Source organism: Corvus hawaiiensis, chromosome 1, assembly GCF_020740725.1.
Source record: "Corvus hawaiiensis isolate bCorHaw1 chromosome 1, bCorHaw1.pri.cur, whole genome shotgun sequence".
Lineage (NCBI taxonomy): Eukaryota > Metazoa > Chordata > Aves > Passeriformes > Corvidae > Corvus > Corvus hawaiiensis.
Genome location: NC_063213.1, coordinates 81,472,640 through 81,493,621, shown reverse-complemented (window position 1 = coordinate 81,493,621; position 20,982 = coordinate 81,472,640). Strand labels below are relative to the sequence as shown.

At 35.7% G+C, this 20,982-nt stretch overlaps 1 protein-coding gene across 4 annotated transcripts in view; it reads right to left on the bottom strand.

Annotated features, from left to right (window-relative positions):
• Positions 1-20,982, bottom strand: part of DNAH5 (dynein axonemal heavy chain 5) — a 132,855-nt gene that overhangs the window by 21,449 nt on the left and 90,424 nt on the right. For all 4 annotated transcript variants that reach the window (XM_048311758.1, XM_048311734.1, XM_048311750.1 and 1 more), the window contains exons 52-64: positions 17,958-18,130; positions 15,268-15,398; positions 14,254-14,407; positions 13,316-13,583; positions 12,489-12,720; positions 10,854-10,968; positions 10,468-10,644; positions 6,533-6,736; positions 5,044-5,223; positions 4,037-4,174; positions 3,307-3,442; positions 1,559-1,875; positions 158-313 (exon numbers count right to left, since the gene is read on the bottom strand). In XM_048311758.1, coding sequence (XP_048167715.1) covers positions 158-313; positions 1,559-1,875; positions 3,307-3,442; positions 4,037-4,174; positions 5,044-5,223; positions 6,533-6,736; positions 10,468-10,644; positions 10,854-10,968; positions 12,489-12,720; positions 13,316-13,583; positions 14,254-14,407; positions 15,268-15,398; positions 17,958-18,130 — 2,381 coding nt within the window. The remainder of the gene's footprint in view (positions 1-157; positions 314-1,558; positions 1,876-3,306; positions 3,443-4,036; positions 4,175-5,043; positions 5,224-6,532; positions 6,737-10,467; positions 10,645-10,853; positions 10,969-12,488; positions 12,721-13,315; positions 13,584-14,253; positions 14,408-15,267; positions 15,399-17,957; positions 18,131-20,982) is intronic.

The window sequence follows — 20,982 nt, the reverse complement described above, 5'->3', positions numbered from 1 at the left end:
ACCCTACCTTTTTTCTTCTTGTATTAGCATTAATCAAGTTTAAATGAGTTTAATTTTTTATCATCCTAAATTTATCCGGAGTTATTTTGCTAAGTAGAAGGACATGGGGAGGGAAAGGGAAGAAAGGGGAAATTCCACGTTTGCTCTTTTGTTTTACCTTGTTGGCTGAACCTGTTTTAATGATGTTTCTTTCCAAAACATTATCAAGTGCTGGGTCAAGCTCTTCTCCAACATCTTCTACTAAAAGAGGTCTTCCCAAAGAAAGGCTGTCTTCTAAGTGGTTTCTAAAATACTTGTGATTCAAAGAAGTGATCTAAAAACACAGATGCAGTATCTTATGCCCATTTACCAAGCTTCTTGTTAGTTTTATATTTATAAATTATTTCATTTTCTTTGAATTACTGCCAAAAACAATGATCCTGGGAGTAGACTAGTATTAAGGCAAAGATTGGGACCACAAGAAAAGGTAACATCAGCATACCCTATTGCCAGATCTCAAGCAATGCAAAGTTCTATTTTTCAACTGCAAAAGTAGAAGCAAAGCAGCACTGAGCACTTTCAGTTTTGATGTCCTATGAGTGCAACTACCCAAGAATTTCACAGGAAAATTCACAGGAACCTTTTAGCACCTTCAATTTTATCTAGGATAACATCTCCAAGTAAAACTTCAGCAAGGTCAATGCCAAGATAAAGTGTTCTTCTGGGGTTTTTTCACCCTTGAAAATTAGAGCTTTACATAGAACAGGACCTCAAATAATCTTTGATTTACAAAGTAGTCCCCAGTATAACTGTGATTTTCAACATTTTCTAAGCACATTCAGCTTAGACTTTAATAAAACTATAAACAAAATAATAGTTTTTAACATAACTAAGCAACCATTAAAGGTTTCCACACCTAGATAACAATCAACGTGAAAGTGGTAGTAATATTCTCAGAGCCACTCAGACTACTTTTTATGGCTTTCAGGGATTTTTCTTTTCAAAGATGGTTTATTGCTGTAATCATACTTGTAGCCAGTAAGGACTTCTTTTCTCTTTATTTTGTTGTTTGCATTGAATTTGTGTATCTTGCCTCTGTACATTCTTGCAATACATCTTCCCTGTATATTTGCAGAGAACTTAGCTCCTGACATCCATACTAAGACAACAGAAATTAACAATAATTTCTGATTAAAAGATGAACAAAATCATGCTGTGAATCTTAATTTATAAACACTTACATGAAATTGTATTAATCAACTAGTTGTTTTTTTCCTACCACTTATATTATTCTGAAAACATGGTTATTACCAGGCATTGCCCATCCAGCCTGTTTTCCAACAGTTTATGTTTCATTAATATAAATTCATTAAACCAATGAAGTCACCGGTGCTAAAGGATACACCTCCACATCTAGCCAAATCTCAAATCTACTAAAATATATCAGAGATATTCTTTATATTCAAACCACACTTTTCATACAAATGGCATTTCCTAATCATTATGTGAATCACTGAATTGTAATGCTTTGTAAGCTAAGAGTTTTTAGGGATTATGAAAACACAAGCACTTTTATTACCTGAAGGTCATTTCTGCCTTCCTTATTTTTAATCCAAATTTTACCCTGTGCCTGTGGATCAATTAATAAAGGATAACGAGATGCTTTAGTGACAATGATTCCATTCTGTAAGGATAAGTCGTCATTTGGCAATCCTTGCAGGTTCCATTCACTGATAGTTGGAGCATCAGTCAACATTTCTATGAGGTTCAAGTTGTCACAAAAAGGAATTTTTCGGCTTTTCATTTCCTTTTGCCAGTCATTTAACAGCAGACTGCGGAACTCTTGGTTAAAAGGACCAGAATAGGACAGAAAAGCTGTAGCCAAAAGTACATCACCTCAAAGAGAAAAAGGAGGAAAAAAAAAAACCTAAACAAACCAAAGCATTGCAACTTTGCCAATTCTATTAATAAACAAGGTGTTTCCTTCAACAGTTGCTACGCATTTTGGCTGGTAACTGAAGAACACACTTTGACCCATAAAGAAGGCAAACCAGTCTTTTTCCCAAGGCTCATTGCATGGCATGACAATGCTACATATCAGTAGAGACCACATTTACTTTGTCCCTACAGTGTAATTGTAGGAATCAAGAGATCAGCATCTGGCAGCTCACCAAGGTCAACTCAGCACATATGTAATGCTATTCCAAACACCAGATCCTGCACAAGCATGACATGGAGGAATGAACTTACTCATAAACTTTCAATTCCATCATTTCCTTGTGCAATCATGAGAACATGCTTAAACAGTATTTGGGGGATGGGGGAGAAAAACCCCTTATAAGTGCTAATTCAATTGAATTTTTGTAAATCAATTAGGAGTACTAGTAATAAAAACGGTCACAGACATCATTATGGAGATATTAACTGTGACAACTTTTAGTCTTCTGTTCAGATTCAAAATTTTCCCTCTAAATTTCATTACACCATAGTTTGAGGGGGTTTCGTACCTCTGAAATAAGAATGCAAAATTTAAACTGGAGAAGATATACGTTTATACTCAGCCCTAAAACTTTTTGGACACTTTCAAGTTATCTATAAAAGAAATAGGATAAATTTTTGGGGAAGGTATCCCACATTTTTAATAAGTTAATACACATATATGTATTTTACCAGCAAATAAAATACAATCTATTTACTATAATACAACCTACACAGCGATACCTGCTTTTTGCAGCCTTTCAAGGTAAAAGTCAGAGAAGAATCTTCAGCCCATAGTAAATGATGAGATAAATTTCATTTATTGATTGGTTCATTTAATGAAGAAATTATTTATTACAAAGTACTTTAGTTTACAAGTGCAAATTTTAAAAATTTTAATGATCTTCTAAGAAGCAAGTTTTTATGAACATTAGTAACTGCAGTTAAAAATATTGATTTCTACATATAAATGTCAGTGCCTGAGTATCAGTCTTCCTCTCTTCTATATATATTCTCAGTTATACACATTTTATTGGCGCTTGCCAACATATCCCTCTCTTTGGACTGTTGCTTACAAACATCAGTCAAGTTAAACCATTTGTGTCCCAAATATGTCCCACCACATTCACAATGTCCATTATCTTTTCTTTTTAAATATGAACTTTAGCCTTACATTTATTTTTCACCTAAAAGTGCTTTAGCAAAGGAATTAAAACAATTACCCTCATTTTTGAGACAGGGATCTAAGATACAAAGGAAAAGTATGACATTTCAATTGTTCTCAGTTTCACTACCCATTACAACTCAAGCAGCTTGCCTCCAAGTTTAAAGATGTGGATAAAAACTTACCAACTAGCCTCTTGGTTTGCATGGCAAATTCTTTACTCTGTTCTGTCCACCTCTCTTTTTCACCTGCTAAACCACTTATAAGACTTGAGGCAGTTTGCATTTTATGTCGGCAACGCTCAGCATCTTCCAGCAAAGTCTAGAGAAAACCATACACAAGGGAAATTGTTTACAGTCATATATCTGATAGGCCAGAAAAATCTCTACAACTCATTAAGCCAGTAGATAAAAAAGAGCTTAAAAATGTATTCTCAAACATCTCTATCACCATGCAGAGCAGGGACAGTGAGATGAAAAAATTATATCGGGACAAACTATCAACATCTGTCAGAAACTTGATTCAGTATTTCTTTTTAATATTTCTGTTCTTAACTTTCATTTTGGTGTAGTTGTTGAATAGCATGCAAAATTCCTGATACTTATTAATTCTGGGGAATTCTACCCAGAATTTGAAATACATATACATATAGCATACATGAAACTTGAAGTTACAGTAGTAGGCACTAAATAAAGAATACAAATAAAATAGTTTTTGGTGGGGTGGGAGGGAAGAGGGGAGAGGGTCAGAGGCAAAGGAGAGGTAGAAACCAAAGAGGCAGCATACAAATCCTATCTGTCTCTTATCCACTGTCCATCAACATCTTTTTCAAGGAATAATAGTGAAATCGAAAGAACACGTTAAGTGTTCCTTAAAGTAAGGGTAAAAACTTCTTTTCTGTGAAGAGCCGTTCACCTGTTTTTCTCTCATTGCATTTTCATACTCTGCCTGCACAATTTCTAATTCTTCTTGCTTGGCTCCCAGTTCTTCTTGAGCTTTCTGCAGATCCAGCATAGCACTGGTTAGGCGTTTCTCCTGAATTGCTAAATTAGCCTACAGAGCATAAAAACATAAAAGTGTATTCATACACAGAGAATTTCAAAGAATTTGCTATAATATATTTCAGAAAGTTTTCCTGTACTACATTTCCAAATCAAACTGTTCAGTAGAGATTTCACCACTCAGTAAAACTTTTATTTGAATTTTACAACAAACTAAATTCTTATTTCAGATAACTGCACTTAAGCAGTTGGTTTAATGTCAATTAGAAAAAAATAATTTAAAACACTTCCAGGAATGCCAGTCATTCTTCATCTGACACAGAAGTTAGTCTTACATGGCTTGCAGAAGAGAATGATGCCTCTAGAAGCCTACTTGATTTGTCCAACCAATATGCTATGTCTAAATACAAAACTTGCTTCCCTCTCAGCCATTCCTATTATAAATACAAGCTATTCTCTGTTAAACCTGCTTGACCATCTTCTTCCTGACATTCATTCTAACCACTTAGGCCTGTTTTTTTCTCTACATAACACTGAAAAAGAGTCTCTGTATAATCTTCTTATGAACTGAGATTTGGAATATTAACCAAATCTCGAGGCATTTTTCTACTTAATTCTAAATTAAGGTAGAGCAATTGCAGTAGTGTATTTAACTAGACGACAGATGCTTTAACCCCATTCAGTAGGAGTCTAGAGGCATAAAACTGCACCATCTCTTTCATAATTTTGACAACTTACAAGTGGAAGTACATTTGAAATATATTTTATTGTAGAATTGGAGTGTTCAAGATAACAAATTTTTGGAGAGGGAAGCACCAGTTCAAATAAGGCAGATGAAGTTTCCCATAGATTAAATCCTCATGTGCAAACAGGTGAGGATGAGAAGGAGCAAAGGGTGTTTGTGACTTGTAACAGATGTACCTTTAAAGGTAATACTTCTTTGTTGATGGAAAAAAATACAGCCATAGCTTTGGTCCACGAACAAAGGCCAGCAACATTCCCACACACTCTCCTAGCTGTCTCAATGTTGTAGTCCGCCATTTCAAAATAAGGGCTCAAAAGTTCTACCACTTCTTCATTAATTGTGTCCTTCTGAAATTGCTGGGAAAAAAAATTTAAAAGTGCAATATCTATAAGGTATGTAATAAGTGTAAATTATACCTAAATTATTTCTGTCATGCATCTTTGAGACCTTTAAAAAGTTATTCCAGTGTTATATATTGTTACACAACAGAAAAAAGTTTGTCTTCATTTATGATCTTTGCTATCTTACTATTACTGTTACACAGCTAATTGTTGATTCAAAATATCACTGATCCTGCTTGAAATTTCATTTTGTTTAAGAGAGTATAAGTGTTTAACAATCTTCAAAAAGAAAAGGAACAGCTTAGTTCTGGTTCATACACATACATTTTACAAGACAGTCCTTTGAAAGGGAAAGCCAGCTATCTTATCCTTAGATTACCTTATCTAATTATTGGAATGTATTTCATTTTTAAAGAATTTATTTTTACCCTCTCTTTTCCCCAAAAAGCATATTTTTCATTTTTCCACCCGAGAAGCTCTCAGTTTTCTCCCTCAAATTTATTTACAAAGTATAATGAAAGTCTATCACTGAAGAACTTGAAATGTAGCTATTCCCTGAAGCATGAATAGGTTTAATTATGCACAAGGAAAATGAAATGCTGAAGTCCTTTAGTAAATTAAAAACTCTTACAAGTAGATGCAATATGAATACTACATAAATAACATCCATGCCACTACCAAGCATACAAAGCTGGTCAAGCCTCCTACTAGACCAGTGACAAATTAAGTAAACTCAAAATGCAGAAATCAGGGATGATAAAACTCACCGGAGCAGGACAACATACCATTTATTCCAACTAGACAAATCATAATATTATTAGTTTAAGTTATGAAAAGGAATTTGCTCACCAGTTAGTTACTCTTTCAATTTCCCTAGACAAATGCTATGAACCAAAAATCCCAAATTTTAAAAAGTTCTGATTGTGTTCATCCTAATAATCATCTATGCTTTTGCAAGCCAGTGCACAAGTTGTGATGTTGAAAATTAATGAAAAGTTAAATACCAGAAAAAAATATGTTTGTTATCAGCTTTAATGAAACAGATAAGTAATGGCTATCCAAACCAAATGCTTAAAGCTTTGAGTCATTTGTCACTGAAAACAATTTCATTGCCTTACTTAGGAAAAATTATAATTTATTTATGACATGACTTTGCAAGAAGGAGTCAAGCTTATTTCATACTGACATACTTATTCTTAAGCCCTTAACATTTCAAATCAGTTGTGTGATTCCACTTGCACATCTGTTCTCCTCTGAACACCAGAGAAAACGTTGTCCCTTATTTTCTTGCGTTACAAAAAAAAAAAAAAGGTTGCACAAGCACCTGTAGACTCTGCAAGAAGTTCCCTGTTGTCATCAGTTTCAAAGATTCTTGCCATGATGGGACGGTACAGCACCTCTCCTGATCAATTTTCACATGGTTGACTTTACGCTGGAAGAGCAACAACACACAGTCCATGATACGCATGATGAGGTGAGGAGGTCGACCCAGTGTGCGGACAGTGGCAATATCTGCAGGTTTTATTGTCTAGGAATTTAAAACAAAGGGGAAATCAAATACTGTTATTATCTATTTAAAGAAACATGAAGCATAAGCTCACCAACAGTATTAATGGGAGAAAAAAAATTTATGTTATTTTTACCTCTGAAAAGCATGAAGCTAGAAGGACCCCCCAGGTCAGATTTTCACTACTAACTCCTATCAACTACTAGGAAACCTCAGCACAGCACCTCCACAGCAGCACCTTAAAACTTAAAACTACCATGAACTGTTTTGACAAAAAAAAGAGCAAACCAGAAATATCTCAGAATTTTACTTGTTTTTTTAAATGTGAATATATTGACCAGCAACTGAGTCTAGAAAGGAAATACTTTCTGTTGACATCTGGCAAATGAAGGTAAATTAAGGAAACCAGTGAGCAAGCTTGTTAAGTGTTTGCACCTTCTAATACATCTTACCAGTTTGCATCTTCTAATACATCTACACCACTTACCTTTCTGATGTAGAAGCAGGCCTATGAGAAAAATAAATTATAGTAATGTATGAAAACCTAGGCCCTATTAAGAATGGCAAAGTAAGCCTAGGGTGCCAAGTCTGACACTGTAACTCATAACTCTACATCATGAATCAGAAAGGACTATCAGAAAAGTCTGCTGAAGATATCTCCTTAGAGAAGAATTGATTTGAGCAGCTGCTGCACCACATACAGAGCAAAACCAGCACTGAACAATGGGAACTGCTGATGGGCAGACCCGCTCCTATAACACACACAACTCTGAGCAGAAGCTTGGCTTATTCAAAGGCAGTTTAATCAGTCCGAGCACATGACAGCCCAAACAGTAAGCAACAGATTACTGTGAGTGTTACGTCACCTTGCTTCTAGCCTAGCGCGCGCCTCACTGGGAATTCATGAAGTCAGATTTTAATTATTTGTGTCTGTACTTCAATAAAGGGACTGCAAAGTGCTGCAGACTGTCCAGATCGCCTTCTCTCTGCCAGGCCTTTGTTTCCCTTCAATATTTTGCTGCTATTTGGGTCCAATGTGCACTAAATAATTCACCACAGTTTTTCCACTTATCTGTGTGAAAACTTTAACCAGTGTTTCTTAGTGACTGTTAGGAAATTCAGCTCAGACTTTTTCCCCTAACATACAAATTGTAGCAAAATTGTTACATTTAATTTTTATTTATTTATTTACTCTGTTATAGTTGTGCATTTAATGAGCTACTTTTATTACAGGGCAAAGTGCAACAAAGTTTTACTGAACCTTGACAATTCTTACTCAAACTTTTAAAAACTAATCTCACTATATGTTTAGAAATACTTATAAGATGTTTTATACCTATATTTCTCTTAATGCGGCATTTATCATTCCTAAAATATGTAAAAAAACTGAGTGAAATAGCTAATCACTTTTTTTTTTTCATCTGGGTAATGACCTTTCTATTTATTAAATATTTTAATAGGCATTTATCTACTATTCAAGCAAAATTCTACTGTAAGAATCCCAGCTAGAATTTGCAAACCTGTAATGAGATTCATTTTCTGAAAGATGCAGACCCATACAGAGAAAATTCTTGCTTAAGGGAGTGAGTGAATGAATGAATGAATTCTGAGAATAAATATACTCATGCTCACAGGCCTGTTTTTATTCTAGTTTGCCTTTCCCCTTTGGCATACACAAAGCAAATTATTATAGAAAACGTGGCAATGCAGTTGGCTCGAACCACTCTGTCTCCTGAGGAGGACTCGGACAACCGTGGGGGTCAGCAACTCGAGTTTAGCATGCAACTTTCGGTCATGGTGAGAACCCATGAGTCCCTTGTTTTGTCTTTTGCATGTTTTCCTGATTGGTTAATATTTTATCCGTCCTGTTTTATGTATGAAGTTATGTATATTCATTTCTCTTCTTTAATATGTATTAGTTTTAGACAGTTCCTTGTTCCTCGACGCCCCATTGGATCCTTCCCTGAGTCCCTCCTATGTGTTGTTCCCATTGGTTCCCTTCCTGTCAACCCCGCCTACTTGTCTCTATCCCATTGGCTGAGATCCCTTTCCCCACCTATTCTGTACCCAGTATAAGGTCCTTGGACCCTCTCACCGATTTGCCTCTTGGTCTCTGTCATTTCACAGGAATGAACCTGCGTGGAACACACATGGAGAATCCCCTCTCTTTGCTTCTTTGCCTTCGCCTGCGTGCCTGCTTAACAGCGACAGAAGGATACAGCCCCTTTTGGGTGAGAGGCTCTACCCCTTTTTGTTGTGTGAGGGGCACTGAGTGCCGCCTTCCAGAGGGGTTTCAGCGTTGACCTCCGGGCTTCTTTGTGTCGGCACGCGAGGGGTAAAACCCCCTTCTGCCAGCTCCCAGTGGCTGAAAACCCCTCCAAGAAAATTCAAGAATTTCAAGATTGAGCCAAACTACTTTTTCCCATTGTGAAGTCTTACAATAATGCTAGCATTGCTTTTTCTTGAAATCAGTGTTTCATTTATTATCACCCTACATTTCAAGAAGAGCAGTATTGTTTTGGTTCAGCTATTTTAGTCAAAAGCAGAAAGTAAGCTTTAATAAGAGACAGGTCCAGACACACAGCACTGGTGCTCTCTTTATACTGGAGATGCTGACCAGTTAACATTGCTTATTTTTTCACTTGTCAGAATGCTTGCTGACTACTGGGTTAGTTGTTGTTGCTAGTTTTTTAACCTTTTTCCTGTGGCTATATATCAGAGTATATCAGGGTACTATAATACAGATCTTCTCCCTCATTCCACTCTCCCCAGCTGTCAGGTCATCAACCTTCATTTAGACTTTTTCACACTGTGCTTTAAGAATCATGGCAGTCGGAGACCGTTAGATGTCTCTCACTCGAAGTGAAGTCTTACATTCAGAAGATCCATGAAAATTTTGCTATGCTAGATTTAAAAGAAAATCATGGCATTCCTTCAAATCAGTCTTTAACCATCACAACTGCTGGCAGCCTCTCAAATGGAAAGGCTAACTTTCCAGTAAATCTACATAAAAACTCTTTGAGGTTTGTCTACCCTTCAGGTGTTTTCTTCATAATTTATTGTTTCTTGGGATGTGAGCTCCCTGCTAGCATTTAACAAGTCTATTGCAGATTCCTCTACTACTGCTCACAGCAAAATGTCTTGAGGTACATCCTCCTATAAAGTCAACTGAACAGACATAAAGATAAATATTATGCAAGATCAACTAATATTGATTTTTTTAATCTTAAATATATGGGCAAAGGGTTCTATTCTATTCTATTAAAAAAGCTTTACAAGAAAAGTATGGTGAAGGAAATGAAGTCTTGGTAATGCCACAACTCCTAAGAAAAAAAATTTTTTTAAGAAGACACAAAATAGTGGACCAGAAAACTCATTGAAAATGCAATTTCTTTGTGAAAACATAAAATAGGAGGTTTGGATTTGGATGGAATTACAACTGATTTTGCATGGGAAGCACTTCACTCATTGCAAAAAACCTGTTTAGTAACAGTATCAGTATTCAGTTACTGGTCTGTCATCAACCTGCAGCACATGATATATCAATTACAGTTTCAAAGAAAGTTAAAACTTGCCCTTTTCTGAAAGCTGACTATTTGAGGTTTGGTACTCACGTAAAAAAAGAAGAACAAAACAGAACCTAAAAAGCCTCAAAATATGTATATTTATTTTCTGCCAAGTGAAGAGGTATGCAGTGCACCTGCAATTTTGTATTTCTTAGTGCTAATGTTATATATGGTCCAAATACTAACCTGTAAGGCTGTTTCTGCCTCTTCCAAAGCAGGCTTGGCAGCTTCCAACTTCTCTTCAGCAATGGCTTTGTCTGCTGTGATACTGTCTACAATAGCTTGGGCTTTGTCTTTCACTTTCTGAACATCACCCTTCACATTCTCAGCAGCCTGTGCTTTTACAGTAACTTCTTTCAATACCTAGAATGGGAGAAAACCCACATGCCATAGTTAAAAGAATTTTGTTGTAAAATCATATGTTTCCAATTCCAGAAAACTCAAATAAGATCATTTTCTCCAAGATCCTTTCTTTCCAACACTTCATTTTAATTGATCAATCTTTTCAAAATAGAAGGAATAAAAGGAAAAAAAAATATCAAACAGCAGTAAACTTTGAAGGCTGTACATACCATGTCAGCTTTTTCATTGGCAATTTGAAGTTCCTTTTCTTTTACCTCCAGTTCTCTGCTTAGAGCAGCCACTGACTCAGAGGCCTCTTTCAATTTTTCCAGACCAGTATTTATTCTGAAGTTAAAAAGCAAAATAAAAAGCATCTCATTCACTTTGTAATTTACACTCTACTTTCCATCTGTAGAATGAATCACATCAATCAGAATGAACAATTGCAGATGATGTTTTACACCAAAAATAAAACTTGGACAAGAACTTTCACCCAAGTCTGAATCAATAAAGTGGAAAATAAAATACGTGAACAAAGTTTGTGGCTTGAAATTTTACCCACTTCTAATCTAACAGTATGTCTGTATCTTTGCATAAAAGTCCTATATGTTGGCTCCATATTTGTCACTGTCCCTCTTGAGCCAATACTCAAAGAACTGAGTTCTATACAGCAGAAAGCATTTTTGGATTACTAAAATTCTGAGAATTATAACCAATCAATATTTCTTACTTGAAGTGGACAGTGAAAAGAAATCAAGACCAAGCAAAAGAGGGTAACAGAAAACAAATATTGAGGTAAGAATTCTCTGATTTAGCACTAAAATGCCCCTTCAACAGTGCTTTTTTTCTTTCAAAAAGTCTTCACTCGGGACTTTTCATACAAGTTTAAGTGGCGTCTACCAAGGCTGCTGTTGCAAAGGCTACAGAGTACTTGGACGGCTGAACAAATGTAGGAGAACAGACGAAGTGAAACACTCGCCAGAGCAATTCAGACAATTCAACTAAGATACTAGGGTGAAGTAAAACGATTTGGAATGCATGAACTAACCTGCTAAATCTGAAGGTAGATAACAGGACCAGACCTTTCTGTTTTACAAGCCTTCACCCATAATGTAACTACAGATTTCAAACTCAATTTGACTTTGAAGACAAAGAATGTTTCAAAGCGAAATAAACTAGTTTAAGTCTTTCTTAAATGTTTCCAGCTCTTTTTGACAGTTTTTCAAAACTGAGAAGGCAGTTTTTCTTAAGGGTGTTACCAAATGATACACCAACTGCTAATTCTCCATTATATTTGAGTGTTCCTGACATGAAGATATATCTGCAAATAGATCTCATTAATTTAATAAAGCATCTGAAAATAGGAAAAAGTATATCAAAACCATTTTAATAATCTACAAGTAAAAAGCTCAGCACTCTAGGTGAGGCTCTGTGTTCACAAAACCACCAAGCGTATTTCTTACATGTTCCTAACAGGAGGATACAAGTGTTCATCAAGAAAACAAAAGTTGCTGCCTGGCAAACTAAATGCTACTATGAATATATTATGAAATTACATGTAGATGTTTTCTTTCACTCTTTAAAAACACACAGGTATCATTTATATTCACCTTATATTTCCCTCTAGCTCTATTTTTCATGCATGACTACTCTTTTTTCCCCTCCAAATATATATAGTCTTTAGCTTATATGACAAGAGCAACTACAGTATTTGAATAAGTCACACCTTTACACAATTCCAGGAATTAAAAATAACTTTTTTTGCTGTGCAAGGAGACAATCCATGCACTGAAATGAAGCATATCAGAATATACCTACCTGTGGAAGAAAACTACAGAAAAACAGAAGTTACCTGAGTAGTTTACCTGTTTGATAATGTTTGTACTTCAGCATGCTTTTCTTTGTATGTGGTTTTATATCCCTGAATAAAGGTCAGGTAGGATTTGGGAGTCACATGTGTAGAACGTCTGTATCTTTGAAAGTAATCAGAACACTTTTCTGCCACTCCATCCTGGAATGAGCCCATACACTGCACAATTTCCCTCTTTGTATCAGCAGTGCAGTCCATATCAAATGAGGACAGGAAGTGTTCAGATACTTAGGAAAGAAAGAAAGCCTAAATGTAAGTAAATATTTAAGAAAATATCTTAGCTTATAACCAAGTCACTATAAAACAGGCCAGCATGTATTTGTTATCTTGGCTTTCACCCAGCTTCTGAAACCCCAGACTTCTTTACTCTTCAACCATCAGGTTCTGAGCATTATTCTCAGTATTATTATTCTCAGTAAAAAATACAGGCAAGGATCCAGCATTCTTTCATCTTCAAAGTGTGTAACTGCTTTTTCACTCTGAACCTGCTACCTACCAGGGACTGGGTAATCACTGCATTCCTCTGTATGCCCTATCACACACACAGTAACAAATAATCTCTTTCTTTAGTAGCATCTTTGCCTTCTTTACTAATGCTTTAAGACATCTTCACAGGGTATTTTTCTTCAAACTGTGTTCAAAACCTTTCCTCTGTTAGAAATATTTCAACAGCTTAATACAGGCAAGCTTTAAAGAAGAAAATAGCTACATCAAATTTTAGAATCAAGTAAGTTTCTTCTGGCAAAATTCAACACAATTAAAACAGCTACATGATCACTGATCAGAAAATTATATCTCTGCAAAAATAAAACCTACATGTACCTGCCACCAGAGCATCCTTAGGCCACTGGCTGAACCAATCTATAGTGCATCCAGAAATGAGAGCAGGGAACTTCAGGGCCCTATTTCGGAATTTTGCACCTACTGGTGAAAAGCAAAGAACTATGTGAAGGTTCTGCCGGACTCTGGTCATGAAGTAGTCATACAGAGCCTCACTGGTTGGAGGTCTTCGTGGATGTTCCTTTTTGAAGGAGGGAATGAGGTCACTAATGATCTCATCTACTTCATCACGGGCAAATAAGTTTGACACCTTTGGGAAAAAGGAAGATTTTTCATGCTTTTTGAGGTGATCCAAAATAGAGTATATAGCACAGGGTTCTCTTAATACACAGCATTGCAGGAAGGAACATACATCTTGGACACCGCAGTTATTAGGACCCACCAACTCCTTTAAACAAGAACTTTTACTAAAGTGATTCTATTAAACAGACTGAAATCTAACTTGCTCTAAAAATTTAAACCCCACTCTCCAATGGCTTTGATTCCTTCTCTTTATATTCCAATAACTAGTAGCAATTACTCTGAAACATAACCCTGAAATAATAAATAAGTAAATAAAATGAATAAAATCCATCCCATCCATTCTGGACATAAATTTACCATTCAAAAACTAACCATACACTAATAGTTAATTTAGCAGAGAGCTTTTTAAAACATCTGTGATATTTCCCAAGTCTCAATTTTATTTTTTTAAAGCTATTCTCATGTCCCTTGAGATAGTTTGTCTCACTCTAACCTAGGATTTTGTAGATTTTGTAGACTGCCTCCATTTTTAATAATACTCTAATGATAAGGAGCACTTGAATTTTAGTTCTTGAAAGCGTACTCCTTGACTTACAGTAGCATATTCAAATAATTTCTGTTATTTTACTTCAGAATTATAAATTTTATTAAGCGTCGATCATGTGGGGGCATCTTACCTCTCCTGATGACAAAACATTGTTCAAGTATTCCAAGAAAGACTCATCTTTGATCTCATTGTCTGTAAAAAGAAAACAGGTGCCTTTGCCTTGCAGTCCTGCTGTTCTGTATAAGAGTTTCAGATCTTCCATCAAGTTTAAACTGTTGTATGATCTAAAAAAAAAAAAAAAAGGGTTAGTTGAACAAATATTCATTCTGTTTTTAAAATGTCTTTTTCCCAAAAGAGTAAAAAACCCAAGCAAATTTAAGTTAGAAACAATGTCTTGGAACTTAAGGCAAAAGGTGCTTATTCCAGATAGATCCTGTGATGAGACCCTCACCAAGGGACATTCCCACATGTGGATCTACAATTTCTTCTGCAGCCAACACACATCCAAAAGATTTAAAATAATTTTACTTTTCTAAAATTATATCTTATTTGAGTGCCAAAACTGACCTGTCCTACAGACAGTTTGGGAGGCATTCATTCTAAGGCATTCAGAGAAGGATTTATAATTTTTTTTTTTTATCTTTTGTGAGTCATTTCAAAAGAAACCACGTTGGGCTGAACAATATGAAATAAGGCAAAATATCCTTGGGAAAGATTGTCAAAATACTTGACATACACATAAGACCTACCAAATTAATGGGCAAGGATAAGGATTCAACCTCCTCATATGACAGCATTTCAAATATTACAAGATAAACTCATGAAGGCATTTTGGCTATATAACCACCTAAAAGTATTTTCAGTACAATTTAGTGCACTGTGTAAAGACTCAAAGATAACTTGACACTACCAGTATTCCTTCTCATTCTGTGAAACACACAAAATAATTTACTACTCCAAAGATGGTAAAAATTCACAATTATTGTAGAAAATCAAGCAAATCTAGTAAGTCTCAAAGGATTTTCATGTCTTTCCACTCTATATGATGATGATCAGACTATGTTAAGCGGAGAATGTAAGCCTGTTTTATTTATAGGAAGAGTTAAAACACAAGTTATTTAGTTAAATTTCAGCTTATGCTCACCTTGTCAACATTATCTGGAATGTGTCATAGCCAGCTATGAAGGATGCCAGTCTTGTCAAGCTCTGCTTTCCTGAGCCACCAACTCCAACTAAGAGAGCATTTCCACGAGGAGTGCGAATCACACGAGAAATCTGTGTAATATACCAGTCATTTATTGCTACAATGTGTAAAAGTTACACATCCAAATATTCTATACTACTGTAATAATAAAGTTATATTAGAAATGAAGAACAAATGAAAATTTCAAGGTTTAATTAAGGCATTCTATATTACTATTAATATATTCTGTGGACATTTGTACTTATCAGTATTTTCTGTTAACCTGTCAAATAGTATAGCAACCATTTGATTCCATCACTGTGTATGTTCAGTTATCAGTAAAATTACACCTCTCGCTTCCACAAAGTACAAGTAAATCTCAGCTGTGATTTATTAGTGATGTGCTATCACAGCATGACAGATTATCAAAATTGGGAAGGAAATAATAATTTCCCCAATGCCATGACCTCTGGATAACTTTAGTAAGACACATGTCACCAGGTCCTTTCACTGGGACCAGAGAGACAGGATGTCCCGGGCATGTAAAATTCAGGACAAAGACTCTTCAGTATTCTCTGCAGCAGGTAATAATACTGCCTTTGTAATGAAACTTGTTAAGCTTCTCATTTACTTGGCTGTAAAAATGCACAGTATCAGTATGAATATTTGATCACAGTGAAACATCTCCCAATTAGATCTATGTTTCTTTCCCACTTCATTATTTATCTTTTAAATCAAAAGGCAGCAGCTTACTACTGCTCCACATTTCCCTTCAATTCAGGACCGTGCAACAAATAGACCCTTTAGAATTCAGAGAAAAAAAAATTTCAGCATTAACTGTGACCTTCATACTTGTTCCACTGCCCACAGCCAAAAAACAATGCCATGAAACATTGGATGCAGGTAGAAGACATTACCTGATGCTGAGAAAACCTGTCTTTAAGTACAGGAGACAAACTTGCTCCGCAGCCTATCAGTTGCGAGCGGACAGACCCTCACAGTACTCAGAAGAGCCGACATTAATATCCAGAGCAGCACAGAGCCAATTCCCTCTCAAAGACATGATAATACCAGCCAGGTGGCTAGCAGCTGGTCTCCTCTGTATGAGCAATGATGCACGGTATTGGCTTCTGTTCTCTTTATTATCTTGAACATTTCTTTGATGACCCTGGAATTCCATCATGTCAAGAAGCAATCTGGAATACCTATTTATTTGCCTTTCCTCTAAATTACTTCTTTCCAAGCTATTAAAATAGTCATGCTAATTTCCTCTAATTTTAAACCTCTTAATTTTACACATTGAGTGCAATGTACTTTTTATTTTCCATAGGCTAATGTTTCATGAGAAAGATAAAATCTAGTATTTAACCAGAGAAAAAAATTTAATTTGCATGCCCTCCCTGGAATATCACTGATCACTTCAATAATGGCTATTAGATCTTTTCCAGGCAGAGGCACACAAGCCATTAATTGGAAACTTCGTTCTCTGTTTAACATATCCCTCAACTTTAACTCATTCAAGTCATATTATGTCAGCTCAGATTAGGCATTACCTCGACTGTGCCTATCTCACTTTCTCTTACAAGCTGTCTCAGGTCTACAGAGTTGTTGGTGTTTTCAGGAGTTTAGAATCCTAGAAGCGCTACATACTCATTTCATCCAAGCAAAGACTAATAAAATATTTTAGGTATTTACCATCTAGATACCCAAAGAAGATATTCCTGATGACAAGTGGCTGTTCAGTGAAAAAAAATTTTCTTTTACTAGATCCTGAATTTCTGTAGTTTTTTTATTAGGAATAAATGAGAAACTTGTTATTAAGTATGATGACGATTTACAATTGTCCTAAAGAAATCCATAGCAGACCATCATCCATTTTGCAGAGAGAACCTTAGAAAGGGACTAATTTTGTGAAATTACAAGAATTCCCCCCAAAATTTTGAAAACTGCAGATGCAATGTGTTCGTCAACTACAATTAAATTTAAATGGTTTTGATATTTAATATATTATTTTGGGGGATAGTGCAATTCTATATTTAGTTCTTAATAACTTACTTTAAGAAAGACTGAAAACCTCAGAATTCAACTGAGACAACAGGGGTTCTAGTGTAAAAAAAAAAGGCTCTCCTTTGTATGAGGCCTATTCTGTGTGAACAATCATATCAAGCTGTGCTGTGCTAAAAGTTATGGTCAGTTCCAATCCATATTCAAAAGAACTTTAAAAGTAGTGAGCATAGTGTGGATCTACAAAAGAATTTTGGACTACATTAATTCCTGCTCTGCTGACCATACTCCTTCAGAAGCAACCAATTATGTCTTAACCGGAATTTCATTTGACTCATTACAAAGACAGGAAGAGCTCCCAGAAGAATTAAGAAGAAGGAAGGTTGAAATACAGTTATAATAGCTAGCACCATGATCCCACCGAACATAAAAGATAGGTATAAAAGAATAGTTCCATCTGATGCATTTTCTGAAAATTTTTTAATAGGTTTTAATACCTAGTCACAGAGTGACAGATCAAATATTTGCTAGCAATAAATTAGTTGCCTTCAGTTTTAGAATTAATTTGCCTTGATTCATGCATACCTCTCCTCAAAAGAGGTGAGGGCAAGTGAACAGCAACAAATGGCAATCCAACAAGACTGTACCTTGACTAAATGAACCATAGCATCCTCAAAGAAAACCATGTCCATTCCAGTACCACGAACATTCTCATTGTATGTTTGTAAAAACTTATCTAAACGATTCCGTAGCTGATGAAATGAGGAGATTGGTTCATAGATTTTGGGAATATCTAAATTAACTTCCTCAGGTTTTTCATCTAGAACAAAAAGCAAGTAAGAAAACCTTAGCAGTTTGAGTAATTGACAAAGGTTCAATGAGGGGATAAGTGAAGATAACTAGAAGTTTCATCAGAAACAGGTTTGTTATACATAATATTATATATTAGATGTACATATGAGAGTGCTGAGTACACCCTACCTGCAAGAAATGGTAATTTCAGCTACTTAAGTTTTAAAACAAAATGAAAAAAAACCTAAATAGCCGCCTTTCTCTATATCTGAAACTTGAATGATGAAAAGTGATACTTATTTAGGTCCCAGAAAAAAAATAGCACCAGAGAATGAAGGTAAATAAATACTGCAGTTAAAAATTGCAAATAATCTTTTCTGTAACACAGTCTAAATTGATTAAATAATTGCACTAGAAAAAAAAATACTCTTGAAATGAATAACTGCCACAACAAGAAAATATATACACTGTGAATTAGCATACATTTGTTTCATTAGGTGATCTGAAAGCCACAAGTCAACCACCAAAAAAGGAGGTAACAGTGCTGCTGCCTCATCTTTCCATTCATAAGCTTAACCATGCTTAAAGGTGGCATGCCTTCATTCATAAAAATTCTTACAACAAACAAAATCACGGAAAGGTTGACATCAGCAGGGATCTCTGAAGGTCATCTGATCCAACCCTCTGCTCAAGATGGGCGCCCTAGAGCTGGCTCCCCAAGACCATGCTCAGGTGGCTTATGAATGTCTCTAAAGGCACAGACTCCACAACATCTCTGGACAATTGTACGAGCACTGTCACAGTAAAAAAAAGCATTTCCTGATGTTCTTCATTAGATTTTATCCAGTATATCAAGTCTTTCTCATTTTGGGGAGCCCAGACCTGGGCACAGCACTCCAGGTGTGTCCTTACCACTGCTGAAAAAAGGGAAAGGACCACCTATCTTGACCTGCTGGCTACATTTCTTCTAATGTAGCCCAGGATGTCACTCATTATTTTTTCCTGTAAGGGCACACTGCTGGTTCATGCTCAGGTTGGTGTCAACCAGAACCTTGAGGTCCATTTCTGCAAAGTTGACTTGCAGATGGGTGACCACCAGTATATACTGGTGCATGGTACTTTTCCTCCCCAGGTCCAGTACTTTTCACTTCCTTTTGTTGAACCTTTTGTTCCTGTTAAGGTCCATCTGGGTGGCAGCACAACCTCTGCCATATCAACCACTCCTCCTAGATTTGTGTCATCTGAGAACTGTCTTGAGGGTGCACTCTGCCCCATCACCCAGACCAGTAAAGACAATGTTGAGGATGACTGGACCCTGTATTGACTCCTGGGATACACCACTAGTTAATGGTCTCCAATTAGACTTTGAGCCACTAATCCCCGCTGTCTGGGCTTGACCATTCAGCCAATTTCAATCCATCTCACTTCTCATCCAGCCCATATTTCATCAATAAACAACTGACAAATTTCATTGGAACAGTGCCAGCAGGCAGACATAATAGGGTTTTTGGTTGGTGGTTTGGATTTCCTCAAAAATAATACTAGTACAATACCAGTACAATTTTGCTCTTATTTACATACGTTTAGCTCATTTAGTTACAGGATTTCATGATCTATATATGCTACAGGATGTATTTTTCCAGTTATCCTAGATCAATCAGTTTTGCTAAACCTCTTCTAACTTACTGAAGAAATATATAATTCAGAACATTATCTCTAATTGGTAGAATTAAAATCAATTAAATAAGTTATTCCAGTAAAATAAGTATTCCCTAATGCTTAGTAAAGTACTAGAAGCCAGTGTGAAGGGAAGGGACAGAAAGGTGGGGGAAATACCCCAACCACAGTGTACTGTATTTAGAATAGTGTCTAACATTTTTCTTGTTTCAAATTTTTTCTGCATTTCCTTTCTGTTGCACCATTCCAAAACTCAAGCAGTTTCCAAGGAAAAAACAACAACAGAAAAACATAACAAAACTAAAACACAAAAATACCTCTGTAAAAGCATAGCTTAAGAAAATCACATTTTACCACAGAATCTAATCTCTCAAAATACAGGGATTATTAATTCTCTTTCAGCTGTCCTTTATATAGCATTTCCTGTATGCCTGAAGTCACCTTAATTTCAGAATTTTTAGCTCTGTATTGCTTCTTCGTATGAACACTCCTCTAGATTAAGACCTAATTAAATCAATTGACTTCTTATCTTAACATGTAAAAGCAGTAGTTAAACAAAATGAATTTTCCAGGTGGAAATAAATTTCTTGCAATCTGAATAAGACATTTAAACAACTTAGAAGTTGATAAGGAGCTAATAAGAAATACTTCAAGGAGTTAAACTGCAGTGATATTTTTACAGTTTCGAACCATTGAAAAGAATTATATCATCTTAATTCTGTTCCTACAGTTTTATTATTAAAGTCCAAGGATAGTATAATTAAGTACAAAACCTAAGAAAGGGCAGACTTTTCCATTATTTAGAGAGACAGCTAACAAAATGTATTATTTTAAACTCTTGTTTAGTCTCAAGATTCACAATCACAAGTACTGAATAGCAATGTCAAAACCAGCTGATTAAAAACACCTTTGAATAGGTTGTGGGTCTTGAGATCACTAGCATCACTAACAATTCCTTTGAAGCTAAGATCTAAAAGTTGATGTTTGAGCTATTTCATCTCAAGTCATCATTTGTTTCTCTCAGGGACAAACATATTGTGATTTTGCAACCCAGAGAAAAAACGAGTACATCATACTAGTAAACATATTACTAATCTGAGCGTAGGACTCTTCGAAATAGATGTCATGTTTTATATATTTAAAAGCTCAGAAATCCACGTCCTGCTGTTAAAATTCCACCAAAATGGGAAACACTAAATGCCT